At 45.7% G+C, this 27,163-nt stretch overlaps 1 protein-coding gene across 1 annotated transcript in view; it reads left to right on the forward strand.

Moving 5' to 3' along the window:
• LOC130124546 (collagen alpha-2(I) chain-like) overlaps window positions 1–26,883 on the forward strand; it is a 31,641-nt gene extending 4,758 nt beyond the window's left edge. The window contains exons 2-9 of the mRNA XM_056293948.1: window positions 4,524–4,577; window positions 6,655–8,233; window positions 8,944–9,025; window positions 9,749–9,802; window positions 14,726–15,188; window positions 19,803–19,883; window positions 21,896–21,976; window positions 25,958–26,883. Coding sequence (XP_056149923.1) covers window positions 4,524–4,577; window positions 6,655–8,233; window positions 8,944–9,025; window positions 9,749–9,802; window positions 14,726–15,188; window positions 19,803–19,883; window positions 21,896–21,976; window positions 25,958–26,883 — 3,320 coding nt within the window. The remainder of the gene's footprint in view (window positions 1–4,523; window positions 4,578–6,654; window positions 8,234–8,943; window positions 9,026–9,748; window positions 9,803–14,725; window positions 15,189–19,802; window positions 19,884–21,895; window positions 21,977–25,957) is intronic.
• Window positions 26,884–27,163: the final 280 nt, after the last annotated feature.

Consider the following 27,163-nt stretch of genomic DNA (forward strand, 5'->3'; position numbering starts at 1 on the left):
GAAGAAGAAGAAGAAGAAGAAGAAGAAGAAGAACTACCGCTTGTTTAGACAGCGGTCAAACACACGGCGGGAAGTCTCCAGGGGATCCCGGGCTGGTCTTGTCTCAATACTTGTGGCCCCTGAAAGACGTGAGTAGACTTGTTGATAGACATACTGTGCCAGCGACTATAAGGCTTTAGCTGTAGTAAGCTAAAAAAATTCCCCGTCTTTTTTGGTTTCCATGATGAGGTGTTGCAGGTCTGTCATCGTCCCAGCGTTCTAGCCAGCCTGTCGTCATTGTTTGGTTATCGTCGACGATGCTAATGCTAGCTGTGTGAAGCGGGAACAGTTTATTGTCATTCTGTCACGTGCCTGCACACGCAGAAGAAACCAGATGTCGTGTCACCCAGCCCACAGCAGTGAAACACAACGGATACAAACACATCCAACAATGACACCACCGAAAACAGAGAACAAAGGACAAAATCACACACGCACAGTTAACAGACAGTCGACTCAGGGCAACGCAGTCCCAAAAGGCCGCTGTCCAGGAGAAGGAACTGGCGGTGTGGGCTCCATTTCTGCTCGGGTACAATAGCCACTCGGGGTCATTCCACTGCATATGACGTCACGGATTATGTTGCTAGCTAGCGCTAGCTATATAGTTATTTAGCTGTGTGTTTTTTACAGTCCACATTGACATAGAGTTGCTTAGTAAAGGTGCGAGGGCCGAAGGCCTGAGCTGTGTCTAGGGAGCGAGGCCGCAGGCTCTGGACCCCTTGGTCCAACATCAGTCTACTGTTTCCCGCTGGTCCTACACCGAACTAGCCCCTACCCAATCATAATGCGTGAACTAGTGATGTCATCTGTAGTCGCAGGACCCCGAGCACATCCGGTAGGGCGAGTAGATCAAGTACTCACACCGGTCTGCATGGGCTAGCAGTTAGCCTAGCCTGCGTCCAGGTAGCGTGGCGGTCTATTCCGTTGCCTACCAACACGTGGATCGCCGGGTGGAATCCCTGTGTTACCTCTGGCTTGGTCGGGCATCCCTGCAGACACAATTGGCCATGTCTGCGGGTGGGAAGTCGGATGTGGGTATTTGTCTTGGTCGCTGCACTAGCGCCTCCTCTGGTCGGTCGGGGCGCCCCCCGGCTCGGCAGAGGGTGGAGCAGCAACCGAGACGGCTCAAAAAGAGCGGGGTCAGAATTGGGCCAGATGCAATTGGGGAGGAAAAAAGGGGAAAATTGAAGGAAAAAAAAGTTAACTTAGCCTGCTCCGCTTCCGCATCCTGTCAGAGCTCTCTCAGTGCTTCCTCTTCAGGCGCATCTCCAGGCAAGGCCGTGATCCTCGGGCCCACCGGATGCAGCAGACCAAGCTCCCTCAGCCGATCCAACGGCAGCTCTCCCAGCCAGACACCTTCGACACACCTCCCTGCACTCCACACGACGACACAGAAGCAGACGCAGGTAAAAACACTGCACAGTCAACGCTAGGCGAGGCTGCCGCCAGACCGCCTCGGTGTCTCCTCTTGGGCGCAGCTCCGAGCAGGGCCGTGGTCCCTGGGCCCACAGGACACAGCGGGCCAAGCTCTCCCAGCCATTATACCTGGGGAAAAAAATCAAAGATCAAAATAACAACTTTACACGATGACACAGACTTAGATGCAAGACAGAATCTGTCTTGTGTTACTTTGTAGGCTTAAGTAAGCTTTGCATGTCTCATTCATTCATGTATATATAACTAAATGTATTGTGCAAGATATAAAGTGTCATTCGTCATGTGACTATTACAGTATGAACAGAAATCAGAACATTCCCTCAAAAGAAAGAAGTCCAAAACAGCAGAGCAGGGCAGAGCAGCCAGCAGTGCTAGTCAATCAGGATGAGAGCCAGCTTGACACTGGTAGGGGTGTATAGGCCGGGAGCCAGGACCAGCCCTCAGGATGTTTTCTGCTACCTTTTTTTCACTATTATTTCTTAGCCTATACCTTGGGCCATCAGAAGTTGATAACGAGCACCCCCAACTCAGCCCCGTTTGGCCACAGGGGGCCAAAAACCCAATTTTTGGGCCATGTTCCTGGCGAAATTATGTACATGCAAATATTAAAGTACTATAATGGCATAAATAGTCATACAAGAATGAAATTTGGCAGAGAGTATCCTGATACATAGGGGGAAGCAGGAAAATATGATTCTGGGGCTGGTCAAGCTTTCAAAGTAGAATGTCATGCTGGAGTAATATCAAAAGAACTTCTACCTGAGATCTGTTCAAACCATGAGGAAACTGATGTGAGGGTGATCCTCTACATAAATTATTTCCAAACCAAAATGCCTCACATCAAAACAGTCAGAGTCAGAGCAAAAGACTCTGACATTTTCTTCATTCTCCTCTACTACGCCAAATCATTCACAGTTGACATCATCTTTGACATGGGAAATAAGCTGATCAATATCAACCAGCTGGCTGACAATTACTCACAAGAACATGTTTCAGCTCTGCTGGCCTTGCATGCCTTCACTGGTGCCGACTGCACTTCAGCATTCAAAGGCAAAGGAAAGGTGCGACCGATCAAGATTCTGAATCAGAATTCAAAGTTCATTCAGATCTTTGCTGCAGTGGGGAACTCTTGGGAGCTTGATGAGCTTGTCCTCAGTGGTGCCGAAGAGTTCACCTGTCGCCTCTATGGCTTTGGTCCTCGAGTTAAGCAGGTTGATGAGGCAAGAGAGGTCAAGGTCAAGAAAATATGTGGCTCAAGCCTCGAGCTGCGCCAAGGTCTCTCTATTGACCTTTCCACCATGCAAGCGAGTCCTTTTGCAGCACATAAAGAGAGTGAACTACCAAGTAGGAATCTGGAAAAGGGCTCATGAAAACCACCCAGAAGTCCCATCCCCTTTGGACCATGGGTTTCATGTAAATGACGATGGCAAGCTAGAACCTCTGTGGTTTGAGGGTGATGTCATCCCCAGGCCCTTGTTGATGTCTTGGAAGAAGAGGGGACAGATGAGGATGACCTTGAGGAAATACACACTAACATGGATGATGATGAAGAAGAGGAGGAATATGGGGATGATTAAGATATCAAATCCAATTTAGATTTTATTTTTTTAGATTTTTTTCGGGTTTCAGCTTTATTAGATAGTACAGTTGAAAGAGACATGAGTGGGGAAAGAGAGAAGGGAGGACATGCAGCATATGGAAGTGGGCCGGATTCAAACCCATGCTGATGCATTAGGGACTAGTGTTGTGGTATGCGCACTATCCCAGTGAACCACCAATTATGATTTATTTTATATTATTTTTATTTTTTAAGGTGAATTTTTGGCTTCTTCTGTTGTTGTTTCTCCCTTTGCCTATATTTTGTGTAGTTTTTTTGGGGACAGTGGGATAGGATGGGGTAAGAGGGTAGGAATTAATGTTTCATTGTTGTTAATAAAATGAAAGCCATCTGTTTTCTAAAAAAAATATTATAATAAAAAATGTTTACTGTACTCTATTGGTGGTTGGCTTCTACTTGAGTGCATTGCTTTGGACCTATAGGCCCATTGCTATAGGCCTATGAGACACCATTTAAAAGCGTTTGTTTCCCTACAGGTTCTTTAGTATTCACTTTTCATGTTCACTTCAGATAGCAGTAGTAAGCAGTACATATGAACATATTGTTAAATGCAATAAAATGCACTTACCCCCATTTGGAATGCTAGTGACTAAAAAATTAAATGTTCTCTGATTTGAGGTATAGAGAAGACTTTCGGCCACAGCAAGAGTAATTTTTGAGATAGAAAGGTCATCTTGGGCTCAAATTGAAGCTTAAGAACTAGGGAAGTTGTCTATACACAAGTGAGGCATACATATTCACCATAAAGTGCTGAAGAATAATCATTTTGATGATAATTTGTCAGGCGGACAGTACTTTTTTTTTGTCTTTTTGGGGATGGTGTGGGTGATATCTTAAAATTGAGTTGCAACAAGCCCCAGAATCATATTTTCCTGCTTCCCCCTATGTATCAGGATACTCTCTGCCAAATTTCATTCTTGTATGACTATTTATGCCATTGTAGTACCTTAATATGTGCATGTACATAATGTCGCCAGGAACATGGCCCAAAAATTGGGTTTTTGGCCCCCTGTGGCCAAACGGGGCCGAGTTGGGGGTGCTCGTTATCAACTTCTGATGGCCCAAGGTATAGGCTAACAAGAAATAATAGTGAAAAAAAGGTAGCAGAAAACATCCTGAGGGCTGGTCCTGGCTCCCGGCCTATGTACAGCAGGAACCTCCAGCTTCAGCTGTACACATGGGTATGTAAAGCCTGATAATTCCAGATTTCTCTTTAATAAGCACTTGCCTTCATAATATTGTGGTTAATTGCCAGAAATTGAAACTAAAGTTGAAACTTGTCAGTTGTATGTGTAGAAGTGCCAAGAGTCATTATTTCATTTTAGTCATCTGGGTTGGGTAACATACCACTTAGCCTGCTTAGAAAAAGGCTGATTGTATTATCATTCTGATGACAACTTGTGTTTGTGTATTTGTTTGTGTTTTGTAGACTCAGACAAGGATACTGGTGATGAAGGCATTTCAGCTTCACCTGCACACCAGGGTATGTATGCATCTGCCTTCTTTAAAACGTTATCTGCTTCAACTGGGGATGGGGCTGTTTCACTTTTGCTGTACTTACATACAGAGGCTTACTGGTCTCTCAGTTGACAACATTACTACAGTGTCTGTTCTTCTAAGCAACTACACTGTAGCAAATATGAACAGTTTTACGATTTGGTTGGGAGACAAAGCAAGAGAGGCAAGATTGAGATGGTTTGGAGATGTGTGGAGGAGAGATGCTGGGTATATTGGGAGAAGGCTGCTGAATACTGAGCTGCCAGGGAAGAGGAGAAGAGGAAGGCCAAAGAGGAGGTTTATGGATGTGGTGAGGGAGGACATGCAGGTGGCTGGTGTGACAGAGGAAGAGGCAGAGGACAGGAAGAGATGGAAAGGGATGATCCCCTGTGGCGCCCCCTAATGCGAGCAGCCAGAAGTAGTAGTTGTCAAGTAAACATTTTGTCCACATATAGGCTTGTTTATTTTATTCTTTTTTTTTTTTTTTACTTTATACTGTGACTGTATTTTTGAATGTGCATTGTATTCTTTTGTATGTGGCCTATGTTTGGAGGTAAAATTTCTTGACATAAGTATGGAAGCATTATATTACATGTGTCTTGATGCATGCTCAATAATCCAGGTAAGGAAATTACAGAAAGTTAAATCAGTTCATCAAGACATAATGTTTATATTACATAATGGAGTGGGATTGGGAGACAAAAATGCTAACATAATGCTATTCTGACGCGCGCACACACACTTGATGCCACCCCTGCATAAGTCAGTGCCCCACTTGGGCCACCCTAGTCAAAAAAGTCTGAACACGCCACTGGCCAAGGAGAGAAAGAAGATCCCTGAAACTCTTTAGCTACGGCCAGCTAGAGGCTCCAGTTTACTGTAGCGCAGGCCATGCTCCAAAAGCAAGCTAAGATTTTAGGCCAGTAACTAGGTGGGGAGAACTAATTCAAGCTCACTAACCTGTGTTAACGTTGCTATGGTAACATGTGGGAAACCTCAGTGAAATGCAGGGTAAGATTAGGTTCAGGACAACATCCTTTTGTATGGGAGAGTGTGGTAGGTTGAAGTTCATACAAATGCCAGTTCAATAAACTAGAGTTAAAAAGTATTGTTAATTTTTGGAATGAATAGTGTAGTTATAAAATTGTTAGAAACGAATACAGAAAAGTTACAGAAATTCAGGGTGTGGATCTCATTAGTGGAATTTAACCAACGAGAGTAAGGTAATAAGAGAAAGAAGGGAAAATGTTCCCGTATGAAAAAAATATAAGCTGGGGAAAAACAGCAAAATAGTCGGTGATTGATTACTTATGTCTGTACAAGCTGTTGTCGGTGATTGATTACTTATGTCTGTACAAGTTGTCGTCGGTGATTGATTACTTGTGTCTGTACAAGTTGTCGTCGGTGATTGATTACTTATGTCTGTACAAGTTGCCGTCGGTGATTGATTACTTATGTCTGTACAAGTTGCCGTCGGTGATTGATTACTTATGTCTGTACAAGTTGTCGTCGGTGATTGATTACTTATGTCTGTACAAGTTGCCGTCGGTGATTGATTACTTATGTCTGTACAAGTTGCCGTCTGTGATTGATTACTTATGTCTGTACAAGTTGCCGTCGGTGATTGATTACTTATGTCTGTACAAGTTGTCGTCGGTGATTGATTACTTATGTTTGTACAAGTTGTCGTCGGTGATTGATTACTTATGTCTGTACAAGTTGTTGTCGGTGATTGATTACTTATGTCTGTACAAGTTGTCCTCGGTGATTGATAACTTATGTTTGTTCATGTTGTCGTCGGTGACTGATTACTTATATCTGCAATGGCTGATAGGACTGTTAATGTTAGATTTAAAATTGTGTTTTAATGATGTTGTGTTCATGTGGTGGTCATTCTTCTGTTGTTGTTTTGTGGGTTCGACTCAGACTAAGTAGGAGACCGTTTACTTACTGACTGACTGTAGGACCGTGACTGGGACTGGTGTCGCCACTTGGGACATGGGGGGCGGGGGGCTTGTTACATTGTTGTCAGTTCTGGTGTGTTCTGACCGGTGTGCATAAAGGAGCACTCCCGGGGCGGTGTGGTTCATGGGGCACTCCCGGGGTGTATGGGGCACTCCCGGGGCGGTGTGGTTCATGGGGCATCCCGGGGTGTATGGGGCACTCCTGGGGCGGTGTGGTTCATGGGGCATCCCGGGGTGTATGGGACACTCCCGGGGTGGTGTGGTTCATGGGGCATCCCGGGGTGTATGGGGCACTCCCGGGGCGGTGTGGTTCATGGGGCATCCCGGGGTGTATGGGGCACTCCTGGGGCGGTGTGGTTCATGGGGCATCCCGGGGTGTATGGGACACTCCCGGGGCGGTGTGGTTCATGGGGCACTCCCGGGGTGTATGGGACACTCCCGGGGCGGTGTGGTTCATGGGGCACTCCCGGGGTGTATGGGGCACTCCCGGGGTGGTGTGGTTCATGGGGCATCCCGGGGTGTATGGGGCACTCCTGGGGCGGTGTGGTTCATGGGGCATCCCGGGGTGTATGGGACACTCCCGGGGCGGTGTGGTTCATGGGGCATCCCGGGGTGTATGGGGCACTCCCGGGGCGGTGTGGTTCATGGGGCATCCCGGGGTGTATGGGGCACTCCTGGGGCGGTGTGGTTCATGGGGCACTCCCGGGGTGTATGGGACACTCCCGGGGCGGTGTGGTTCATGGGGCACTCCCGGGGTGTATGGGGCACTCCCGGGGTGGTGTGGTTCATGGGACACTCCCGGGGCGGTGTGGTTCATGGGGCACTCCCGGGGTGGTGTGGTTCATGGGGCATCCCGGGGTGTATGGGGCACTCCCGGGGTGTATGGGACACTCCCGGGGTGTATGGGGCACTCCCGGGGTGTATGGGACACTCCCGGGGCGGTGTGGTTCATGGGGCACTCCCGGGGTGTATGGGGCACTCCCGGGGTGGTGTGGTTCATGGGGCACTCCCGGGGTGGTGTGGTTCATGGGACACTCCCGGGGCGGTGTGGTTCATGGGGCACTCCCGGGGTGGTGTGGTTCATGGGGCATCCCGGGGTGTATGGGGCACTCCCGGGGCGGTGTGGTTCATGGGACACTCCCGGGGCGGTGTGGTTCATGGGACACTCCCGGGGCGGTGTGGTTCATGGGGCATCCCGGGGTGTATGGGGCACTCCCGGGGCGGTGTGGTTCATGGGACACTCCCGGGGCGGTGTGGTTCATGGGACACTCCCGGGGCGGTGTGGTTCATGGGACACTCCCGGGGCGGTGTGGTTCATGGGGCACTCCCGGGGTGGTGTGGTTCATGGGGCATCCCGGGGTGTATGGGGCACTCCCGGGGCGGTGTTGTTCATGGGACACTCCCGGGGCGGTGTGGTTCATGGGACACTCCCGGGGCGGTGTGGTTCATGGGACACTCCCGGGGCGGTGTGGTTCATGGGACACTCCCGGGGCGGTGTGGTTCATGGGGCACTCCCGGGGTGGTGTGGTTCATGGGGCATCCCGGGGTGTATGGGGCACTCCCGGGGCGGTGTGGTTCATGGGACACTCCCGGGGCGGTGTGGTTCATGGGGCATGGGAGTTGTGATTAAAAAGAGATCTCTGCCTCCTGACTCGTTCTTCCATGCCGGCTCGCCACAGTACTTGTGGTTTTAGTTGGCAGCCCCCTACTTAAAACGTCGTCCCACCCGCCTGCTCTTCAGGGTGTAACACAGACAGGTCATATGTGACAGTGTCCTCTGTCCTCTAGTCTGGGTCCCTGTCAGGTCATCTGACCTGATATTCTGTCACAGCTGATCCCATCCTGTTCATTCAGTAGCCGCTCACCTAACCCACTGACCAACATACAGCCCCCCCACACACACGCACACACACTTACAGACATGTACACACACACTCACACGCTCACAGATACGAACACACACACACTAGGACACGCACACACGCATGTACACACCAACACATGCACACACACACACCTCCATCTGCTGTAGCACATCCCCATGATTACAGATGTGCCAACATGTGAATGTGTAGAGGTTTATACGTCCACGCGTTGATGTGTGGACACATTGATGTGTTGATACGTTGATGTGTGGACACATCGTGTCCACACGATGTGTTGATATGTTGATGTGTGGACACGATGTGTTGATACGTTGATGTGTTGATATGTTGATGTGTGGACACGTTGATACGTTGATGTGTGGACATGATGTGTCGTGTGGACACGATGTGTTGACACATTGATATGTGGACACGTTGATGTGTGGACACGTTGATGTGTCGTCGACACATCAATGTGTGGACTGGTTCATATGTTGACATGTTCCTCTGTGAAATCCTCCAGGCCTCCACCCTCCGGGCTGTCTGAACAGCCATCAGGGGTTTGGTTTGTGTCGGAGGTTGTGGAAACCAGGGCGGTTATTGAGGTGAAGCATTCATCCTGCCCTCATGTCTTTATCTCTGAAGCTTGTCTCCTCAGATTGTGTTTCTTTTGTGTCGGGGCTGTTGTGACTTGTCATGAAAGCTGGCTTGAATAATGGCGTGTTCTCCGGTTGCGTGGCGTCCGGAGGACAAGCTGTGGACGAGTGTTGAGTTTTGGAGGTGTGGTCATCGTCATGATACTCTTCATACAGACTGACGGTTGACCTGCCACCCGCTCCACCCTTCTTTTCTTCTTCGTCAGACGTGTCGGTAGTTCCCATGAAGTAGGTTTTGGTAGATTTGTGTGTTTTTTTTTCTTGTCCTTAGTGTCTACAACCAGTCAACACATTTACACCACCAGCCACTGTCCGCTGTGGTCCAGCGGACTCCAGGACCCATGCCCTGTGTTTGGAAAAAAAACCTTTTTCTTCTACTTCCTTTAGTTCTCTCATACTTCATTTCTTGGTCACCTAACACGCCTCCGTCTGCCGGGGTCACCCATTGTGTTGACTTTGGCTCTGACCTTTGACCTCAGCCACCAGGAGTTGTGACTGATTTTGTCTTTGCAGTTACTGAACATCGCTAAGCTAAATATAAGAAATATCAAAAATGGAAAAGATGGTGCATTATTGGGAATCAAATGGTGCTGGCAAATGGCAAAACTGTGACCATAAATAGAAAAAATACCACATTCTGTGTGGTAAAAATACCCCGTTTCACTTCCACAGCGTCATCAGGAGCGTCATCAGGCTCCCAATGGAGCTCCTGATGAAGCTGTGACAGTGAAACGTGTCACCACATTGTGCGGCCAGTTCTGCTGTCTTCAGTCTGCATTTTGCAGGATTCAGTCTACGCTCTGCAGACTTCAGTCTACGTTCTGCTGTCTTCAGTCTGCATTTTGCAGGATTCAGTCTACGCTCTGCAGACTTCAGTCTACGTTCAGCTATCTTCAGTCTACGTTCTGCAGACTTCAGTCTACGTTCAGCTATCTTCAGTCTACGTTCTGCAGACTTCAGTCTACATTCAGCTGTCTTCAGTCTGCGTTCTGCAGACTTCAGTAAATGTTCTGCAGGCTTCAGTCTACTTTCTGCAGGCTTCAGTCTACATTCTCCTGTCTTCAGTGTACATTCTGCAGGCTTCAGTCTATGTTCACCTATTTTCAGTCTACGTTCTGCAGACTTCAGTCTACGTTCTGCAGACTTCAGTCTACACTGTTTTTGTCATTTTTCTATTCAAAATATCTTGTGTGTGTGTAGAGAAACCTGTCCACATGAGGTAGAAAAGGTGTCATGGAGCTGAAGTCGTCACAGCACGGACGAAGAGAGAGAAGGACGGATGACGAGGTGGATGAATGAAGGCAAGGAGAAAAGAAAGTGAGGGTGGAAAATACCATGTTGATTGAACCAGTGGGTTTTGTAGGCTGGTTTAATCCGTTTTATTTTGATTCTTGTTTTTCTACGTCATTCAGTTTACTATTATGTTATATTTCCTTCATTCTGTTTTATTTGTATTTACATGTTTTGTTTTTATCTTTAATTCATTTATTTGTTCTTGTTTATTTATTTGTAATTATTTGTTCCGTCTGTCTTTTTCCACTATTGTTTCCTTCTTTTGGTCTTTGAATTTCCCCTTCCTTTAAATTACATTGTGTTGTATGTAATGTACAAAAATGTGCTATATATTGATTGATCGATTGATCGATTGATAGGTTGGGTCATTTTCAGAATGTTTCCATATTATCCAGGACAGATGGATCAAATATTTCCATTTGTACTTGATAACGGACAAGAGCGGAGGACAACATGGGTCCTTCTTCTCAGAATGCATGCGGGAATAAGGAAAGATGCAGATCTTTTTCTTTCCAAACCCTTTATGATTTCACTCTGTTTATTGTGTTCGAGTCCCGGTGTGTCCCAGCACAAAGAAGACTCTCCTCCCTCTGTCTGGCCTCTCCTCTGCTTTTGTCTGGGACCTGGTGGGCGGAACAGATGCTGAAAGACGTTTTGTTCTTGTGAAGGTTTATAAACTGTCAAAACCTCCAAACTGCCATAAACTCCATCAGGAACTCCGTCAGGAACAACGCTCTCTAGATGATGGCACAGCACTCACATGGAACGGTGAGTTGCTGCTTCAATCTGACATTTACATTTATTTATTTTAACAGAGGCTTTAATCCAAAGCATCTTGAAAGAGAGTCAGAAATCAACAGATACCAGCTGGCATCATACTGGGCAACATGGTGACCATAACTTAGTAGTTTTCTATGAAGTATTAGTAGTAGTACGTTTGCTACATAGTAACAGTATAACAGCTGTATCATCAACATAGGAACATTAAATGTGAAGTGCAAGTAGATGGAGGACATAGATAATGGTGTTCAAATAAGGCTACAGTAGTACCAGCTGACAGCAGGAGATGGATTAGATGGTTCATATCAGCTGTGAAGTGTCACCACAACCCATTTAAGGATGAAGGTCAATTTGGAAGAGGAATGTTTTGAGGCCTTCGAAGGTCTTTTAGGACAAAGAACGTCTTGCAGGGCCAGCAAGGGTAGATCGTCCTTGCTTGTACTGAGTGTTCCCTCAGTTTTAATCAGGGATGCTACACTTTTGGATTTTGTATAGATGTTATTACAGTTACTATTATTATGAGGAGGTTTGTGGATGTGGTGAGAGATGACATGCATGTGGCTGGTGTGAAAGAGGAAGATGCAGAGGACAGGAAGAGATGGAAACAAACGATGTGCTGGAGCAGCCAGAAGAAGAAGAAGATTATTATTATACTTACCAGGGACGGCTGGTATAAATGGGCACATAGGGCTAAGCCCTCCCTATCTTTTACAATAAAAATTATAAAATTATTGTTAAAAAAAACCTTAGAACAGATTGTTTTAAATTTTGGTGGAACTTAGAGAAGCCACAGCACAACACAGTCACAAGAAAAACAAGGAAATATCTAAATGGGCTTATTTTTTTACAGCCCAAACACAATAGCATCAGCTTCCACTCATCTTCGTAGTAAGTGATTGACAGGTGTTGTGACACGCCCCCTTGATTTGCTGATCATTTGGGCTAAATTCATTCAGCCCTCAGGCCGCTGACTTTTGACCAATGACAGCGGATGTATAGCGTAACGGTGCGTACAGTGAATTGCTACGGGTGCGAGAGTGGATAGGGGAAGGTGAGCGCTGGCGTTAGCATGAACGAGGTGGACTATTTACTTCATCATCCATTCTCTTCCATGTCTGGGGGAAAAATTGGAAGTGAAGCGACTGAGTACACATTGTCTAAACGATGCTCAGATAATGCAACAGGACAAACGACAAACTTGTAAGTTTGTGTTACTTGGTTTCATTGAAAGGACTGGCTAACGGCAAGCGTAGCTAAGAATTCACTGTTCTGTTTCCCATGCTAGCTTTTTGGAGGAGACACGGCTTGGACCCAACAAGGAATGTGGATTTGAAACAGTTATCAGACAAAAACTAGGAAATTTGTGTGTGTGTGTGTGTGTGTGTGTGTGTGTGTGTGTGTGTGTGTGTGTGAGAAAGGCAAATACAGACACCCTGTTTACACTTGGTTTTAAAATGCGTTTTGGGCGATTGGATCACAAGTGGACAGTGAGACACATCGCCGTTTACACCTGCGTCTGTCATGCGTCTCCAAATGCGTCCTGCTAACCACTTCTGATCAGATTTCGTTACTCCGAAGAAGAAGATTTTGTTACTGTTACATCACTTCCGCTACAAGGTCAAAGGGCCTCAGTCAAGCGGCAGATTTGCCGACTAGCTGTGAAAACAACAACTAATGTTGCAAGCAGGGGGGAAAATCTGATATCAGCTGTGGAGGGGGCAGCCAAACCATTGTGATGTAAAGGGCGGGGGTCGCGATCTTTTGAAACGTACATGTGCACTATTAAGTGTCTATAATCAGCACAGGTGCTTTTGTTGTGTATTATTGATATTGTTGAAATTACATAGTTATGTTTTTATTGGGGGGGATATATCATATTTTTTCCAGGATGGGGGGTCGTGTCTCCCCCGTCCCCCCCGGGATTTTCGCCTATGGTTCAAGCACGAATATACATGTCCGGACTATTCCATCTGCTCAGACTGACAGGACCGAGTCTTCTGCCCATATGGAGATGAGGCATCTCGTCTCACTTGTCCTCCAACCACCTACACTCTTTCCTCTCTCCATTTTTCCAAAAGTTGGTGCGCTGTTACCAAAACAACCACCACATCCTGCATTGATGACGTATTTTCCTGTTGCGTCCTTGTCGGGGACGCGTCAGGACGCATTAGCGTTTACACTACAAAAGACATGTGGTCACATGCGTCTCAGACCACCTCGGCAAGTGGTCTGAGTAACGGGTTCACAAAACGTTTTGGTGGTGGTTTACACTTGTATTCAGCGCTGTCCACTTGTGATCCGATCACAAAAAACGCATTTTAAAACCAAGTGTAAACGGGGTGAGGGAGTTTTAGTTTTTGCATCAATCCATTCTTGCGGGTACTTCTCTACAGCTTTGTTGTGGAGCACTTGCTATGACGAGGTATAACGCGTCGTTGCTGTAACTTGGTATCTCGGATGTGGTGCTGCTGTTGCTGCAGTGGGAACTGTAGATGTGTGTAATGCCCACCCACCCAGTATCGCCACCAGCCGTCCCTGGCACATACCGTTATTTCAGCCTGGGAAAGAGAAGAGAGAAAACGAGGAGCGGAAAACAACCCTGAAATACAAACGTGACCAACGCCATATTTTAAAATGCATCACTCACGGCATAACATTACAATTAGTAATTGAAGAATCGCTATAATATTTCAATAAAAAGGAAACACTGTTACACACGTTACACACAAACTGATAAAAACAAGTTTTTCAAATGTTTACCGTCACTGTCTGTTATCTGTCTGTTCTCTGGTAGATTATATGTCGTGTTGGTTAGCTCTGGTTTAACATATGATATGCTAATGTACTGTGGTACTACGTTAGTACTGTTAGAGGTACTGTTGTCTGTGTACCATGTGTTTCAGTATGTACTGTGGTACTACGTTAGTACTGTTAGAGGTACTGTTGTCTGTGTACCATGTGTTTCAGTATGTACTGTGATACTATGTTAGAGGTACTGTTGAGTGTGCATGTGTACCAGTATGTACTCTGGTACTGTGTTAGTACTGTTAGAGGTACTGTTGTGTGTGTACCATGTGTATCAGTATGTACTGTGGTGCTATGTTAGTACTGTTAGAGGTACTGTTGTCTGTGCGTGTATCAGTATGTACTGTGGTACTATGTTAGTATTGTTAGAGGTACTGTTGTGTGTGTACCATGTGTATCAGTATGTACTGTGGTACTATGTTAGCGCTGTTTGAGGTGCTGTTGTGCGTGTACCATGTGTATCAATATGTACTGTGGTACTATGTTAGAGGTACTGTTGTGTGTGTACCATGTGTATCAATATGTACTGTGGTACTGTTAGTACTGTTAGAGGTACTGTTGTGTGTTTACCCTGTGTATCAGTATGTACTGTGCTACTGTGTTAGAGGTACTGTTGTGTGTGTACCCTGTGTATCAGTATGTACTGTGGTACTGTGTTAGAGGTACTGTTGTCTGTATAAGCTGAACTATTTCAGTAGATGAGATCTCAGCTTGAAGGTGGGTCGGTCTTTGTAGTATTTTGTGTTCTGATGTTAACTCGTCTCTCTACAGATGTTCTCCTGTCTACTGGCTTTTCTCCTTCTTCTCACCTTCACTTCTGCCATGTTGCTACCCAGCACTTCCCCTACCCAGCAGGATCCCACGGACCAACACACAACGGATCCAAACACCTACTTGATGCCCCGTGCCACTGACACGCCATCAGATCCTCAGATGCTCCTCCGCAACAGTGACCTGCAAATGACCCCTCCAGGTTTTACCGTAAAGCCCCTGTCCTATCACCCCGGCCCCCACACCCCCTCCAACTACCCCGTGAACATGACAGGGAAACTCCGGGAGAGTGTGTTGCCCGTGGGTCCTGGGGACGGCAGTGAGCCGAACCTGTCGTTCTGTGACCTTCTATTGGAGGCTCCGGTCCCCCCTCCCATCGACCAGGTGCCCTGGTTCTGCGTTTGCTCTCGGTGTAAAAGCAACGTGGGTCCCAAAGGAGACCGTGGTGATCGGGGGCCGCCAGGCAAGTTTCCTACCAATCATATTGTGTCCTAACTAGAAGTTACTCAGGCAGGAAAATATGCTACCCGATTAAATGTAACAGGGTCGCGGGGCGTTGGTGCGACACCTCTGTGTTCCATTAACTTCCATTCAAACACATGCAAAGAGCAGGAAAATGTATCAGCGTCCGTCTGCAGAGAATTCTCATCTCTTCGCTCCATAACAAAGTTCAATCTCAGTGAACTTTGACCCACGAATTCATATGACGTAAACATACTTAAGCATATCTGGTCCTCAGTGTCACTGTGGCAGCGAAAGCAAACACGGAGGAATCTCTCGTTTTGACAGCATGATGTGCTCGGTGTAACTGCTCCTCGTGCGGTTACTAAATGTAGACCAAGAGAGATGCCGCATGGTTCGCTGTGTCACAGGAAACCGAAGCAGATGGTGCGCAGTCATTATTTCACCCGCATTTTTTATGTTTGGCAACAAATAGCTGGTTAGCATCTCACCTGTGTTTCAGTTGTGGCAAAAGGATAAAACCTAAAAGCTACTTACGTATTTAGCTAACGCCGACACAGACAGCACGAGTTCACTCTACCGCTTGCAAAGTGGGGATGGTAGATGGTATCCCTGTAGCAAGACATCATACCCTGCAGCATCCATATTTGTTACAGGGGCTGAGTCACATCTATCATATGCTCCCCAGCAGCTCCGCGGGTGCTGCACGACAGCTGCCCGCTGCTCCTCGCTACACAGCTAGCAACACAGCTAGCAACACAGCTAGGATGGGTAAACGCTGAGAGTAAACTTAATTTGTATGTATGTACAAAATGACCAATAAAGAGTATTCTATTCTATTTTATTCTATATTTAGTAGTCATATTGTGATTTTTTTTACTCATCATTTTATTATATTTACTGGTCATATTTACACATCAGCAGTGATGGACAGGTTGATGGATGAGATCAGGCAGGAGTCTCCGTGCACTGTGATGTTTGCGGATGACATTTTGATCTGTAGCGAGAGTAGGGTGCAGGTGAGGAGAGCCTGGAGAGGTGGAGGTATGCACTGGAGAGAGGAGGAATGAAAGTGAGTAGGAGTAAGACGGAATACCTATGCACGAATGAGAGGGAGGACAGAGGTGACAAAAGTGTATGAATTTAAATACTTGGGGTCAGCTGTCCAAAGTAACGGGGAGTGCAGAAGAGAGGTGAAGAAGAGAGTGCAGGCAGGGTGGAGTGGGTGGAGAAGAGTGTCAGGAGTGATTTGTGACGGAAGGGTACCAGCAAGAGTTAAAGGGAAGGTTTACAGGATGGTTGTGAGACCAGCTATGTTATATGGTTTGGAGACAGTGGCACTGATGAAAAGACAGGAGGTGGAGCTGGAGGTGGCAGAGATGAAGATAAGATTTTCATTAGGAGTGATGAAGAAGGACAGGATTAGGAACCAGTGTATTAGAGGGACAGCTCAGGTTGGACGGTTTGGAGACAAAGCAGGAGAGACAAGATGGAGATGGTGTGGACATGTGTGGAGGAGAGATGCTGGGTATACTGGGAGAAGGATGCTGAATATGGAGCTGCCAGGGAAGAGGAGAAGAGGAAGGCCAAAGAGGAGGTTTATGGATGTGGTGAGGGAGGACATGCAGGTGGCTGGTGTGACAGAGGAAGATGCAGAGGACAGGAAGAGATGGAGACGGATGATCCGCTGTGGCGCCCCGTAACGGGTAGTAGTAGTAGTAGTAGTAGTAGTAGATAAAGGACAGTGTACAATGTACAGTAGTAGCAGTTACCTGAAATGTTTGCTATTCCTTTATCTACTAATGCTCCCTTTTGAGGTATCTAGTGTTACTTACTGTCTGAAAAAACCCTTGTGTGTCCGTCCAGCTGCCGGTCCTGCTTTCTCCGCTCTTTAGGTAATGTTACTTCCTCCATTTGTTCACCTCCACTTCTTCTTCTTCTTCTTCTTCTTCTTCTTCTTCTTCTTTTTGGCTTGTTCCCCGTTTCTCAGGTGTCACCACAGCAGATTTTTGCCCCTCCATAGCTTTCAGTTTGACACATCCCTCTGCACTAGGCCAGCCCTCCTCATGTCCTTCTCTGTCTCGTCTCTCAGTCTTTTCCGTGGTCTTCCTCTTTTTCTTTTGCCAGGTATTTCCAGGTCCAATACCTTCTTTCCTATATAGTCGATGCCTCCTCTCTGTACATGTCCAAACCATCTCAGTCTTGTCTCTCTCAACTTCTCATCCAGTCCTCTGATCTTGAATGTAGCTCTCACTTCTTCATTTCTCTTCTAGTCTTTGCTGGTCACTCCCAAGGCCCAGCGCAGCATGTTCGTCTCTGCTACCTGTAGTTAGGGGTCCAAGCAGCGACAGCTGGGGAAGGAACCCCTATTGTTTTGCCAAGGATTATTATTATTGTTGTTTCCGCAGGGCACTACCATAAGCACATTTAGGGTTTGGGTCATATCTCGGGCTCTGTATGGAATTTCTGAGAAATTCTTTTTTCCTCGAATTCCTTAGAAGCTCCCAAATCTAACGTATCCGTTCCCGCCAATTTCCGCCTGCCAGATTTTCCCGCCATTTTCAAAAAACCGAAAGTGAAACTAAAATGAACTAGTCTGCGGCTGTTCATCCGATTCGCATGACATTTGGTGCGTGTCATCTCCACACCATGCTGATAGAAAGCTGTTAAAAGAATTTTATATGTCGTTCCATTTCGAAGTAACATGACAATCAATATTTAAGGTGTGGCCCATAGTGATTGTATTGCCTATATCTAGTGATGTGATTGTCCAAACTTATACAACATTCTTTGGAAGCACGCCAAATCTTGTAAAAATTTCGTCGGTAGGGGGCGCTACAGCTGACATGTGGCCCATCGTGATTGTATTGCCTATATCTAATGATGCGATTGTCCAAACTTATACAACATTCTTTGGAAGCACGCCAAATCTTTTAAAATTTCGTCCATAGGGGGCGCTACAGCTGACACATGTCAATATCTCAAAATCGCTTGAGCTAAAAATCTGCAATTTGGTATAAATATACTTGGACCCATTTGGCTACATTGCCTAAAGTGCCGATTGGTTGGATTACCAAAATGGCCACCAAACAGCCAATCAAAATTCAGTAGCTAATATTTGCTAGTGTGAATGGCCAATCTTCTTGGAACTTGACAGGCTTATTCTTTGTGGCACATAGAAGCCATGTATGTTGGTTGGTAGACAGCTGCAGTACTGCTTGGACCCCGTTAATTGCCACTTGCGGCTATATTTTACATTCTTTTTCTACCTCACGTATGTTTTTATTGAGTTTTCAAAGAGATATAAACAGAACAGTACAATAACATCAGCACAAAAAAGAAAACAGTAAGATAGACAAACAAAAATAAAAAAACATTTTTCTGGAAATATTTCAATATTCACACAAATATTTTAATTAGGCATTCATTTAGTCGGTGTCATTTCCCATATAAATGTTCCATTCTCCACAGTTCTTTTTAAATATACTCTCTTGGACTCTCAAAATGTATGTCCACTTTTACATCACAAAAATGTCTTGGACAGTTTCCGTCCACTGTTCCTGTTTTGGAGTGTGTACACGAAGCCAGTTTGTGGTAACGGCTTTCTTACTTGCTGCAAGTAGAACTTTAGTCAAGTAGAGATCGTCTGTCATCACAACATCATCAGTGTTACCGAGGTACACCACAGGGCAGGGATTTGGGATTTCATATCCCAAAGTATTGTTGATACCTACGTTTACATTCTCTTTGTTCACTTCCAGAAAACATGCGAGTGGTCAGCCTCCACACTCCCACACAGCCTCCAACACTGTTGTTGTGCAGCAAGTTGCTGCTTTTTATTTTGGGTGTTATGAAAAAGGGAGGTAGATTCTTCCAGCAGAATTCCCTCCATGTCTGTGAGTTTGTGGATGTACATTGTGTCTCACACATTTGATACCATTCTTCCTCTGTTATCTGAATCTTTAACTCTGCTTCCCATTTTGCTTTTATGTAGAGCGTTGAATCCCCCCTGCTTCCCCCCAAAGCTTGGTACAAAGCCTTTAACTTTCAGAAGATGTCGACTGACTGCGGGACTTGTTGGGTCAGGGAGCTCTATGACTCATAAACGAAGACGGCTTCATTTTCCTTGCGACTTGATATCATCTATCAGTGGACCTTTCCAGATCCTCAATTGACTGATGAATCCGGTGAATCCAGTTTGATACATATCTAACTGGAATTTTCAATTTGCTGGCCAAGCGAGAAGTTAATGACTAATATCCAGAGCAAAATCGCCACAGCGACATGCCATGGGTGCAGCATATTAATGTCTCATTACCATAATTGCCTATCATATGATATTCTACTAGTCATGTTATGATATTTACTCGATATTGTGCTTTAGCTGAGCAGGAATATTACATAGTGCTTTGAAAGGCCTTTTTGCTTTGTACTACGTTAAGATCGCTTGTCAGTTCTAAACAAGAATGCAAGTTGGGCAGGAGCTGATGGATAGAAACTGATTCTGTTTTGGATGTGATTTAGATTCTATTTACAGCCAGGGAGCGGGTGGTGAGGTCATAACACACCTTTAAGCTTCCAGATGATAGATGTTTGATGTGTTTGCTGCCATCAGGTCTTCCAGGGAGTCCAGGGAGGAGAGGACTGACGGGGTTAAGAGGTCGTCCTGGTTTCACCGGCCGACAGGGACTCAAAGGTGAGTCCTGCAAAACACGTTCTCCCACAGTGAAGATGGGTATCCCCCCCTTTTTTTTTCTCCCCCATTGTATCCAGCCAATTACCCCACTCTTCCGAGCCGTCCCAGTCACTGCTCCACCCCCTCTGCAGATCCGGGGAAGGTTGCAGACTACCACATGTCTCCTCCCATACATGTGGAGTCACCAGCCACTTCTTTTCACCCGACAGTGAGAAGTTTCACCAGGGGGACATAGCGTGTGGGAGGATCACGCTATTCCCCCCAGTTCCCCCTCCCCCTCGAACAGGCGCCCCAACCAACCAGAGGAGGCGCTAGCACAGCAACCAGGACGCATATCCACATCCGGCTTCCCACCTGCAAACACAGCCAATTGTGTCTGTAGGGATGCCCGACCAAGCCGGAGGTAACACGAGGATTCAAACAGGCAATTCCTGTGTTGGTAGACAACAGAATAGACCGCCACGCCACCCGGACGCCCCCCACAGTGCAGATGTGAGATCCAATCATGCAGGTCTAATCCTGGAAGACATCATGTTAATGTCCAGAGACAGACAGATAGACAGAACCTTGACTTTGAGTGATGTCATACGGAGCTTACTTTCTCTATCGCTTAGGCTGTGCTCCATCCTAATCCGGTTCTTTGGTTTGAACCAACTGGTGAAAAAGTTCCTTAGCTAAAAATTTTTGTGTTTAACGTTTATTTGTTATTGTTATTTATTTATTTATTTATTTATTTTGATCAACCAATGTCAAACAGACTAAACGGTTACTCAGTTTTGGTGACGGTGAATGCTGTGATGTGCCGTTGTCATTGAAACTTATCTGCAAACACTCTGAACTCAGAAATAAACTCAGAAATAATTACACGAAACAATGATGGTTGACAGAAAAAGACACTTGTTATTGTACAATACAGGACAAGCCAAGCCAAGAGAAGACAAACAGTATTGTACAATAGGAGAACACCTCCCTGCATTCTCGCATTGTACCATACGGAGAAACACAAGTCAGACCTCATGGGCTCGTCCTGTATCCTCACTGAACAAACTTAGGTTCCTTTTTCCTTAGACGAAGAAACGCTTACTCGGTCAATTTAAACAGTATATGTTCCCTGTACCTCCCACCATAAGTTAGTTTAAACATTTGCTCATCGCCAGTTAGACGATATTACAAGACTGCAAAATGCATCCACATATGGAATGAGATGGAGACTTTCAGAGAGCTTTCTATATGATTTACCCCATGACAGGGCCCGTTGCCATAGCAACAGGACATCCTTACCCAGTTCCTCTCTGGGGGGAGGTCAGAGTCTGCCACCAGATGGCACAGACCTCGTTTAAGAGCAGATTTGACCAACATGGTATAGAGAGACAATTACACATAATGCACAACGGCTGAGTAAATGGTAACTCTTAGTGTTTCATATTAATTTCCTGCCACACCATTGGGGTGTTTTTCCATGTGACGACTTTGCTAAGTTAACCAGATGTGCGTTTGGAGGAGAACCACGATTCTCCACATGATGTGGTTGTGTCACATCAGGAAGATGCATTTCCTTCTTCAGTTACGTCGGGTTAAATACAGTAGCTGTCTGTGAATTATATCCCCATGTGAAGGTTTGTTGTGAAACATGAAGAAAATAAGATCATTTGATTAGGCTCATGCAAATCATCCTCCTTGCCAAAAATCTATGCCTGTCCACCTTGGCTATCCATCTATGGCAGGATTTTCGGAAAATCCCGCAATTAAGTTTGGAACTGTTTGGTACTGACAAGTGTTCACACCATCACTGAACCTCAGCTCAGGTCATGTGGAAGCAGACAGAATCACATTGTCAGTGTGGTTGTTGGTCTGCAGGAAAGTTCACTCGACGTTGTTCACACCTGAAAAAATGCAGTGGACTAGACAGGTGAATGCTCCAGACTTTATTTAAAATGCACCAAACATGCAGGGTGTGAACCTAGCCTTCATCTCTCTCTTGTTCCTCTTTGTCACTCTCGCTCTGCTGACAGGTCAGAAGGGAGACGAGGGGGAGAAGGGGCAGCGTGGGACCACTGGCTTCTCAGGGGGGAAGGGCGACCGTGGCTACAAAGGTTTGTGCATCAACACGCATCACTTCCTGTAATGTGAGGACAGATGAGCCTCCCCCTCATTACCCAGCCGTAGACCTCAGAATGGTGATGTCACACGACTTTCATACTCATATGCCGTTTCTGATTCATTCCTGTTTCCACTTAATGAAAAAACACATCACCGAGGTAAAAGATTACCTTAAACTATGTACAGCAGATTTTGCCAGACTGTTTTCCTTTTGAATTTGTCGTAATGCTGATTTTTTTTAAAAATTTATTTTTTAATCCGTTGAGCTTTAAAGATGCATTAAGACTGTTTGAAATTATTAGTATTACCTAAGCTCAGCAAAATTTGATTTCACAACACACGCATCCATTGTCCTTCGATATACATCATGTATAGCATATATATATGTATATATTAGGGCTGTCAAAATTGACGCGTTAATACGGATTAATCCATCATCATGATTAGTCTGATTGAAAATTATAACGCAATTAACCCATCTGTGCCACAGAATGACTCAAAATCCCTGAAATGTCTCTGGCAACGCATTTCGGGCAGTTTGTCCAAGTAGAGTTACCGTCACACATGCCGCCACGCATGCGCAAATGGGCAGTTGATCCGGTAGTGACAGAACCAACCAACTCGATAAGGAAGTATGGAAGATGCTAAACAGCACGTTGGCCCTCTCGGTGGGAAATTTGAATACAAAAAAAACCAAGACGGAACAGTGGACCAACATAAAGTATTGTGCACACTCTGCAGGAAGGAGTTTTCTTTTCACCGACGCACTTCCATCTTAAAATACCACATGAATGCGAAGCATCCGTTGGTCGGGGACTCTGCCAGCACTTCGGCTGACTGACGCGTCGCCCAGCTTGCGACAAACCAGCCTCACGGAACGACTGTTCTCAGTTGCAGGCAACATTGTAACTAAGAGGCGGTCAGCTCTCCTCTCAGACAATGTCAACGAGCTAGTCTGTATTAGTAGCTGGCTGAAAAAGGAGGAACAGGGCCACATTAATGTGGAGAAATGTTTGTTTTGAAAAAGAGAGTCAACAAAGTTTTTTGTTAACACAAACCGTTAAAGGTGTTTAATAAACATGTTAAGTGCATATATATTCCCTTCTTTCTTGAGTCTGTTTGCTCATGCAAAATGAAACGCAATTAATATAGATTAAAAATGAATTATATTTAATCGTGATTAATCAAAATTAATCCACATCAACCCTGTGATTAATCTGATTAAAAATGTTAATCGTTGACAGCACTAATATATATATATATATATATAGCACATTCCCTACCGTTGGGTGTTTCTTTAAACAAAGTTTTATACATAAAAAATGTGTACCAAAGTATTGGGACACCCTGCCATTACACCTACAGGAGCTTTTATGACATCCAATTCTAAATCCATAGACATTGATATGGAGTTGGTCCCCCTTTTGCAGCTATAACAGCTTCCACTCTTCTGGGAAGACTTTTGGAGTGTGTCTGTGGGAATTTTTGCCTGTTCATCCAGAAGAGCATTTGTGAGGTCAGGCACTGATGTCAGACGAGAAGACCTGGCTGTGATCGCAATCTCTGTTCTAGTTCATCCCAAAGGTGTTCGATGGGGTTGAGGTCAGGGTTCTGTGCGGGCCAGTCAAGTTCTTCCACACCAAACTCACCCAACCATGTCTTAATGGACCTTGCTTTGTGCACTGGGGCACAGTCATGCTGGAACAGAAAAGGACCCTCCCCAAACTGTTCCCACAAGGTTGGAAGCGTAGAATTGTCCAGAATGTCTTGGTATGCTGAAGCATTAAGATTCCCCTTCACTGGAACTAAGGGGCCTAGCCCAACCCCTGAAAAACAACCCCATACCATTATCCCTCCTCCACCAAACTTTAGAGTTGGCACAATGCAGTCAGGCAGGTAACGTTCTCCTGGCGTCCACCAAACCCAGACTGGTCCATCAGACTGCCAGACAGAAGCATGATTCGTCTCCACAGAACACGTTTCCACTGCTCCACAGTCCAGTGGCAGTGTGCTTTACACCGCTCCATCCGACACTTGGCATTGTGCTTGGTGATGTAAGGCTTGCATGCAGCTGCTCGGCCATGGAAACCCATTCCATGAAGCTCCCGGCGCACAGTTTTTGTGCTGATGTTAATGCCAGAGGAAGGTTGAAACTCTGTAGTTATTGAGTAAACAGAGCGTTGGCGACTTTTACGCACTATGCACCTCAGCACTCGTTGACCCCGCTGTGTGACTTTAGGTGGTCTGCCGCTTCGTGGCTGAGTTGCTGTTGTTCCTAAATGCTTCCACTTTTCAGTAATACCAATTACAGTTGACCGTGGAATACCTATCAGGGAAGAAATTTCATGAACTGACTTGTTGTAAAGGTGGCATCCTATGACAGCACCACGCTTGAATTCACTGAGCTCTTCAGAACGACCCATTCTTTCACAAATGTTTGTAAATGCAGACTGCATGGCTAGCTGCTGGATTTTATACACCTGTAGCAATGGGTCTGAATGAAACACCTGAATTCAATGATTAAGAGGTGTGTCCCAATACTTTTGTACATATAGTGTATATACACACACACACACACACACACATATATATAAACTTAGCACAACAAGTAAGGAAATGTGTGTTTGGTAGATTATCTCTTTGTTGTAACAATGCTTCTTGGCAATAAATCTTGTATCAGGCAGCTGATGGTCAGCACCTGGGGGACCAGAAGCTCAACACAAGAGTCAATAGCAACAGCAAAATAAGCTGTTTGGCATTGGCAGAGAAGATTTGGCAAATGTTTCATGGGCGCAACCCACATACTCAGCTCTGCTGCTCATCCCACAGATGCATGTTCCTTACACATATGGCCTCATTTAAAAGGCAAATAAACAGACTTTCCAACTGTATAAGATTTATTGCCAAGAAGCATTGGTACAACAAAGAAGAAATAATCCACCAAACACACATTTTCTTACTTTTTGTGCTAAGTATATATATATATATATATATATATATATATATATATATACACATACACACACATATATATATATATATATACATACACACACACACATATATACACACACACATACATATACACACACACACACATATATATATATTACTACTAATTATAATCTGCATATTTGATTTGGCAAAGATTTCACACCGGATGCCCTTCCTGACACAACCCTCTCCATTTATCCGGGCTTGGGATCTTTTTTAAAGAGGAAATAACGGCGTTCAGAAGGGTTAAAACCACGTAGAAAAATGAACCTGCCATGTCGGCCAGCTGATAGTCGACAGGTTCAGGCTAGTGAGAAGGATCCAACATCCACATGAAGACACAGAAAGAATGAACGACAGGCATGTGTTCCAGATAAGGACAGCATGCTTCCCTTGGCCATTTTTCAAATTAGTACTTTTAAGACAAAGAATTGAATGCAAAGTATTGCATGATGGTTGAGTGGTACTTAAACATGCAGGGGCGCCAGAGTAAATTCCAAACAAGGCAGTGAGCTGAAGTGCAGTTTGTGCTACCAAATTGGACCGCACTGTTTATATGTCTGCCTTTACTCAAGATTTGACAGTCTCATTTTAAATTGATTCATCAGCCAAGCATTGCTTACCATACTTGTAAGGACCGGACATTCTTGCAGTGACCACATGAAACCTCTCATCTAATGTCATGACGCACACCTCATTCTCCAGGGAGTTCTATTTAACCAGTCACCGCTTCTTCCTTTCCTCCTCCGCAGTCCATCAATTTGGGATGCGCGCTTTGTTGCTCTGTAAAACACTCATTTACCAAAATACCTATTTGAATATGTAAAATATGTGACCTGACCCATCAATTATATCTGCTGCATAGTCATAGACCAGATCGTGTGTGTGTGTGTGTGTGTGTGTGTGTGTGTGTGTGTGTGTGTGTGTGTGTGTGTGTGTGTGTGTGTGTGTGTGTGTGTGTGTGTGTGTGTGTGTTCCAGGGGACAAAGGAGACCAAGGCTTTGCAGGGCCACAAGGTGAACAGGGTCCTCAGGGGGAAAACGGGATTTGTCCCGAGTCCTGCGACAGCGTTCATGGGCCGCCAGGTGTCCCAGGTCTCCCTGGATCCGTTGGAGCCCGGGGCCTGCCAGGTGTTGCTGGCCCCACAGGAGCAACAGGTCCTAAGGGCAATACGGGGGACATGGGCAGGTCAGGTGTCCCTGGGCTAGAAGGCCAGAAGGGGGACCGAGGTGAGCAGCGAATGTGTAACTGCACTGATGGGGCAGATGGCATTGATGGTGTGCCGGGGACTCCAGGAGCAAAAGGAGAAAAGGGTGATGTTGGCCACCAGGGTTTACAGGGCCCAGTGGGAGAGAAGGGCAGCCCGGGGCAGATCGGGTTGATGGGGCTGCCAGGGCCATGCTCTCCAATCATCCAGTCTGCCTTCTCTGCTAGCCTTGGCTTGTCATTTCCACAACCCAACATGCCCATTCCCTTCCCACATGTCCTCTACAACCGCCAGATGCACTTTGACCCCAACAAAGGAATCTACCGTGCTCCTGTAAATGGTACCTACATCTTCAGCTACCATGTGGCCATTCGAAGCAAGGTGCTCAAACTTGGCCTGTTCCACAACTATAACCCTGTTGTGAAGACAACAGAAGCTAACAACAGGGCCACAGCCAGCCATCAGATGCTCCTCCACCTGGACGTGGGGGACAGTGTTTGGCTGCAGGTGAAAGACGACGGCAATAATGGCATGTACACCGACCGGGAGAGCAGCAGCACCTTCTCTGGGTTCCTTCTCCACCCCGATTCATGTGACATGTTCCTGACGCGGGACGTACCGGTACTAATGAAGGGGACCTACAGTTGGGGAGATCTGCCTTGGCCCATGCCGGTGACAGAGGCCACCCCTAATTCTTAAGATCCAAGGGAGAGCACCAACTGTCACTCAACAACAAAAACAATGTTGTGTATTTATAGCTGAAATTTTTAAATATACGAAAAATAAATATGCTCATGATTCAACACACATTGAAGGATCAAAATACATTTAGGCTTAAAGTTGCTAGTTTAAAACGTGTACTTGATCAAACAATATTCTGACAGCTGGTGAGCAAGCCAAGCTGGCCACAAACTGGTCTGACAGCCTAGTTCAGACTCTCTCTGATAATAAATGTAATGTGTTTGAAGCACTTTGGTTT

This window comes from Lampris incognitus, chromosome 14, assembly GCF_029633865.1.
Source record: "Lampris incognitus isolate fLamInc1 chromosome 14, fLamInc1.hap2, whole genome shotgun sequence".
NCBI lineage: Eukaryota > Metazoa > Chordata > Actinopteri > Lampriformes > Lampridae > Lampris > Lampris incognitus.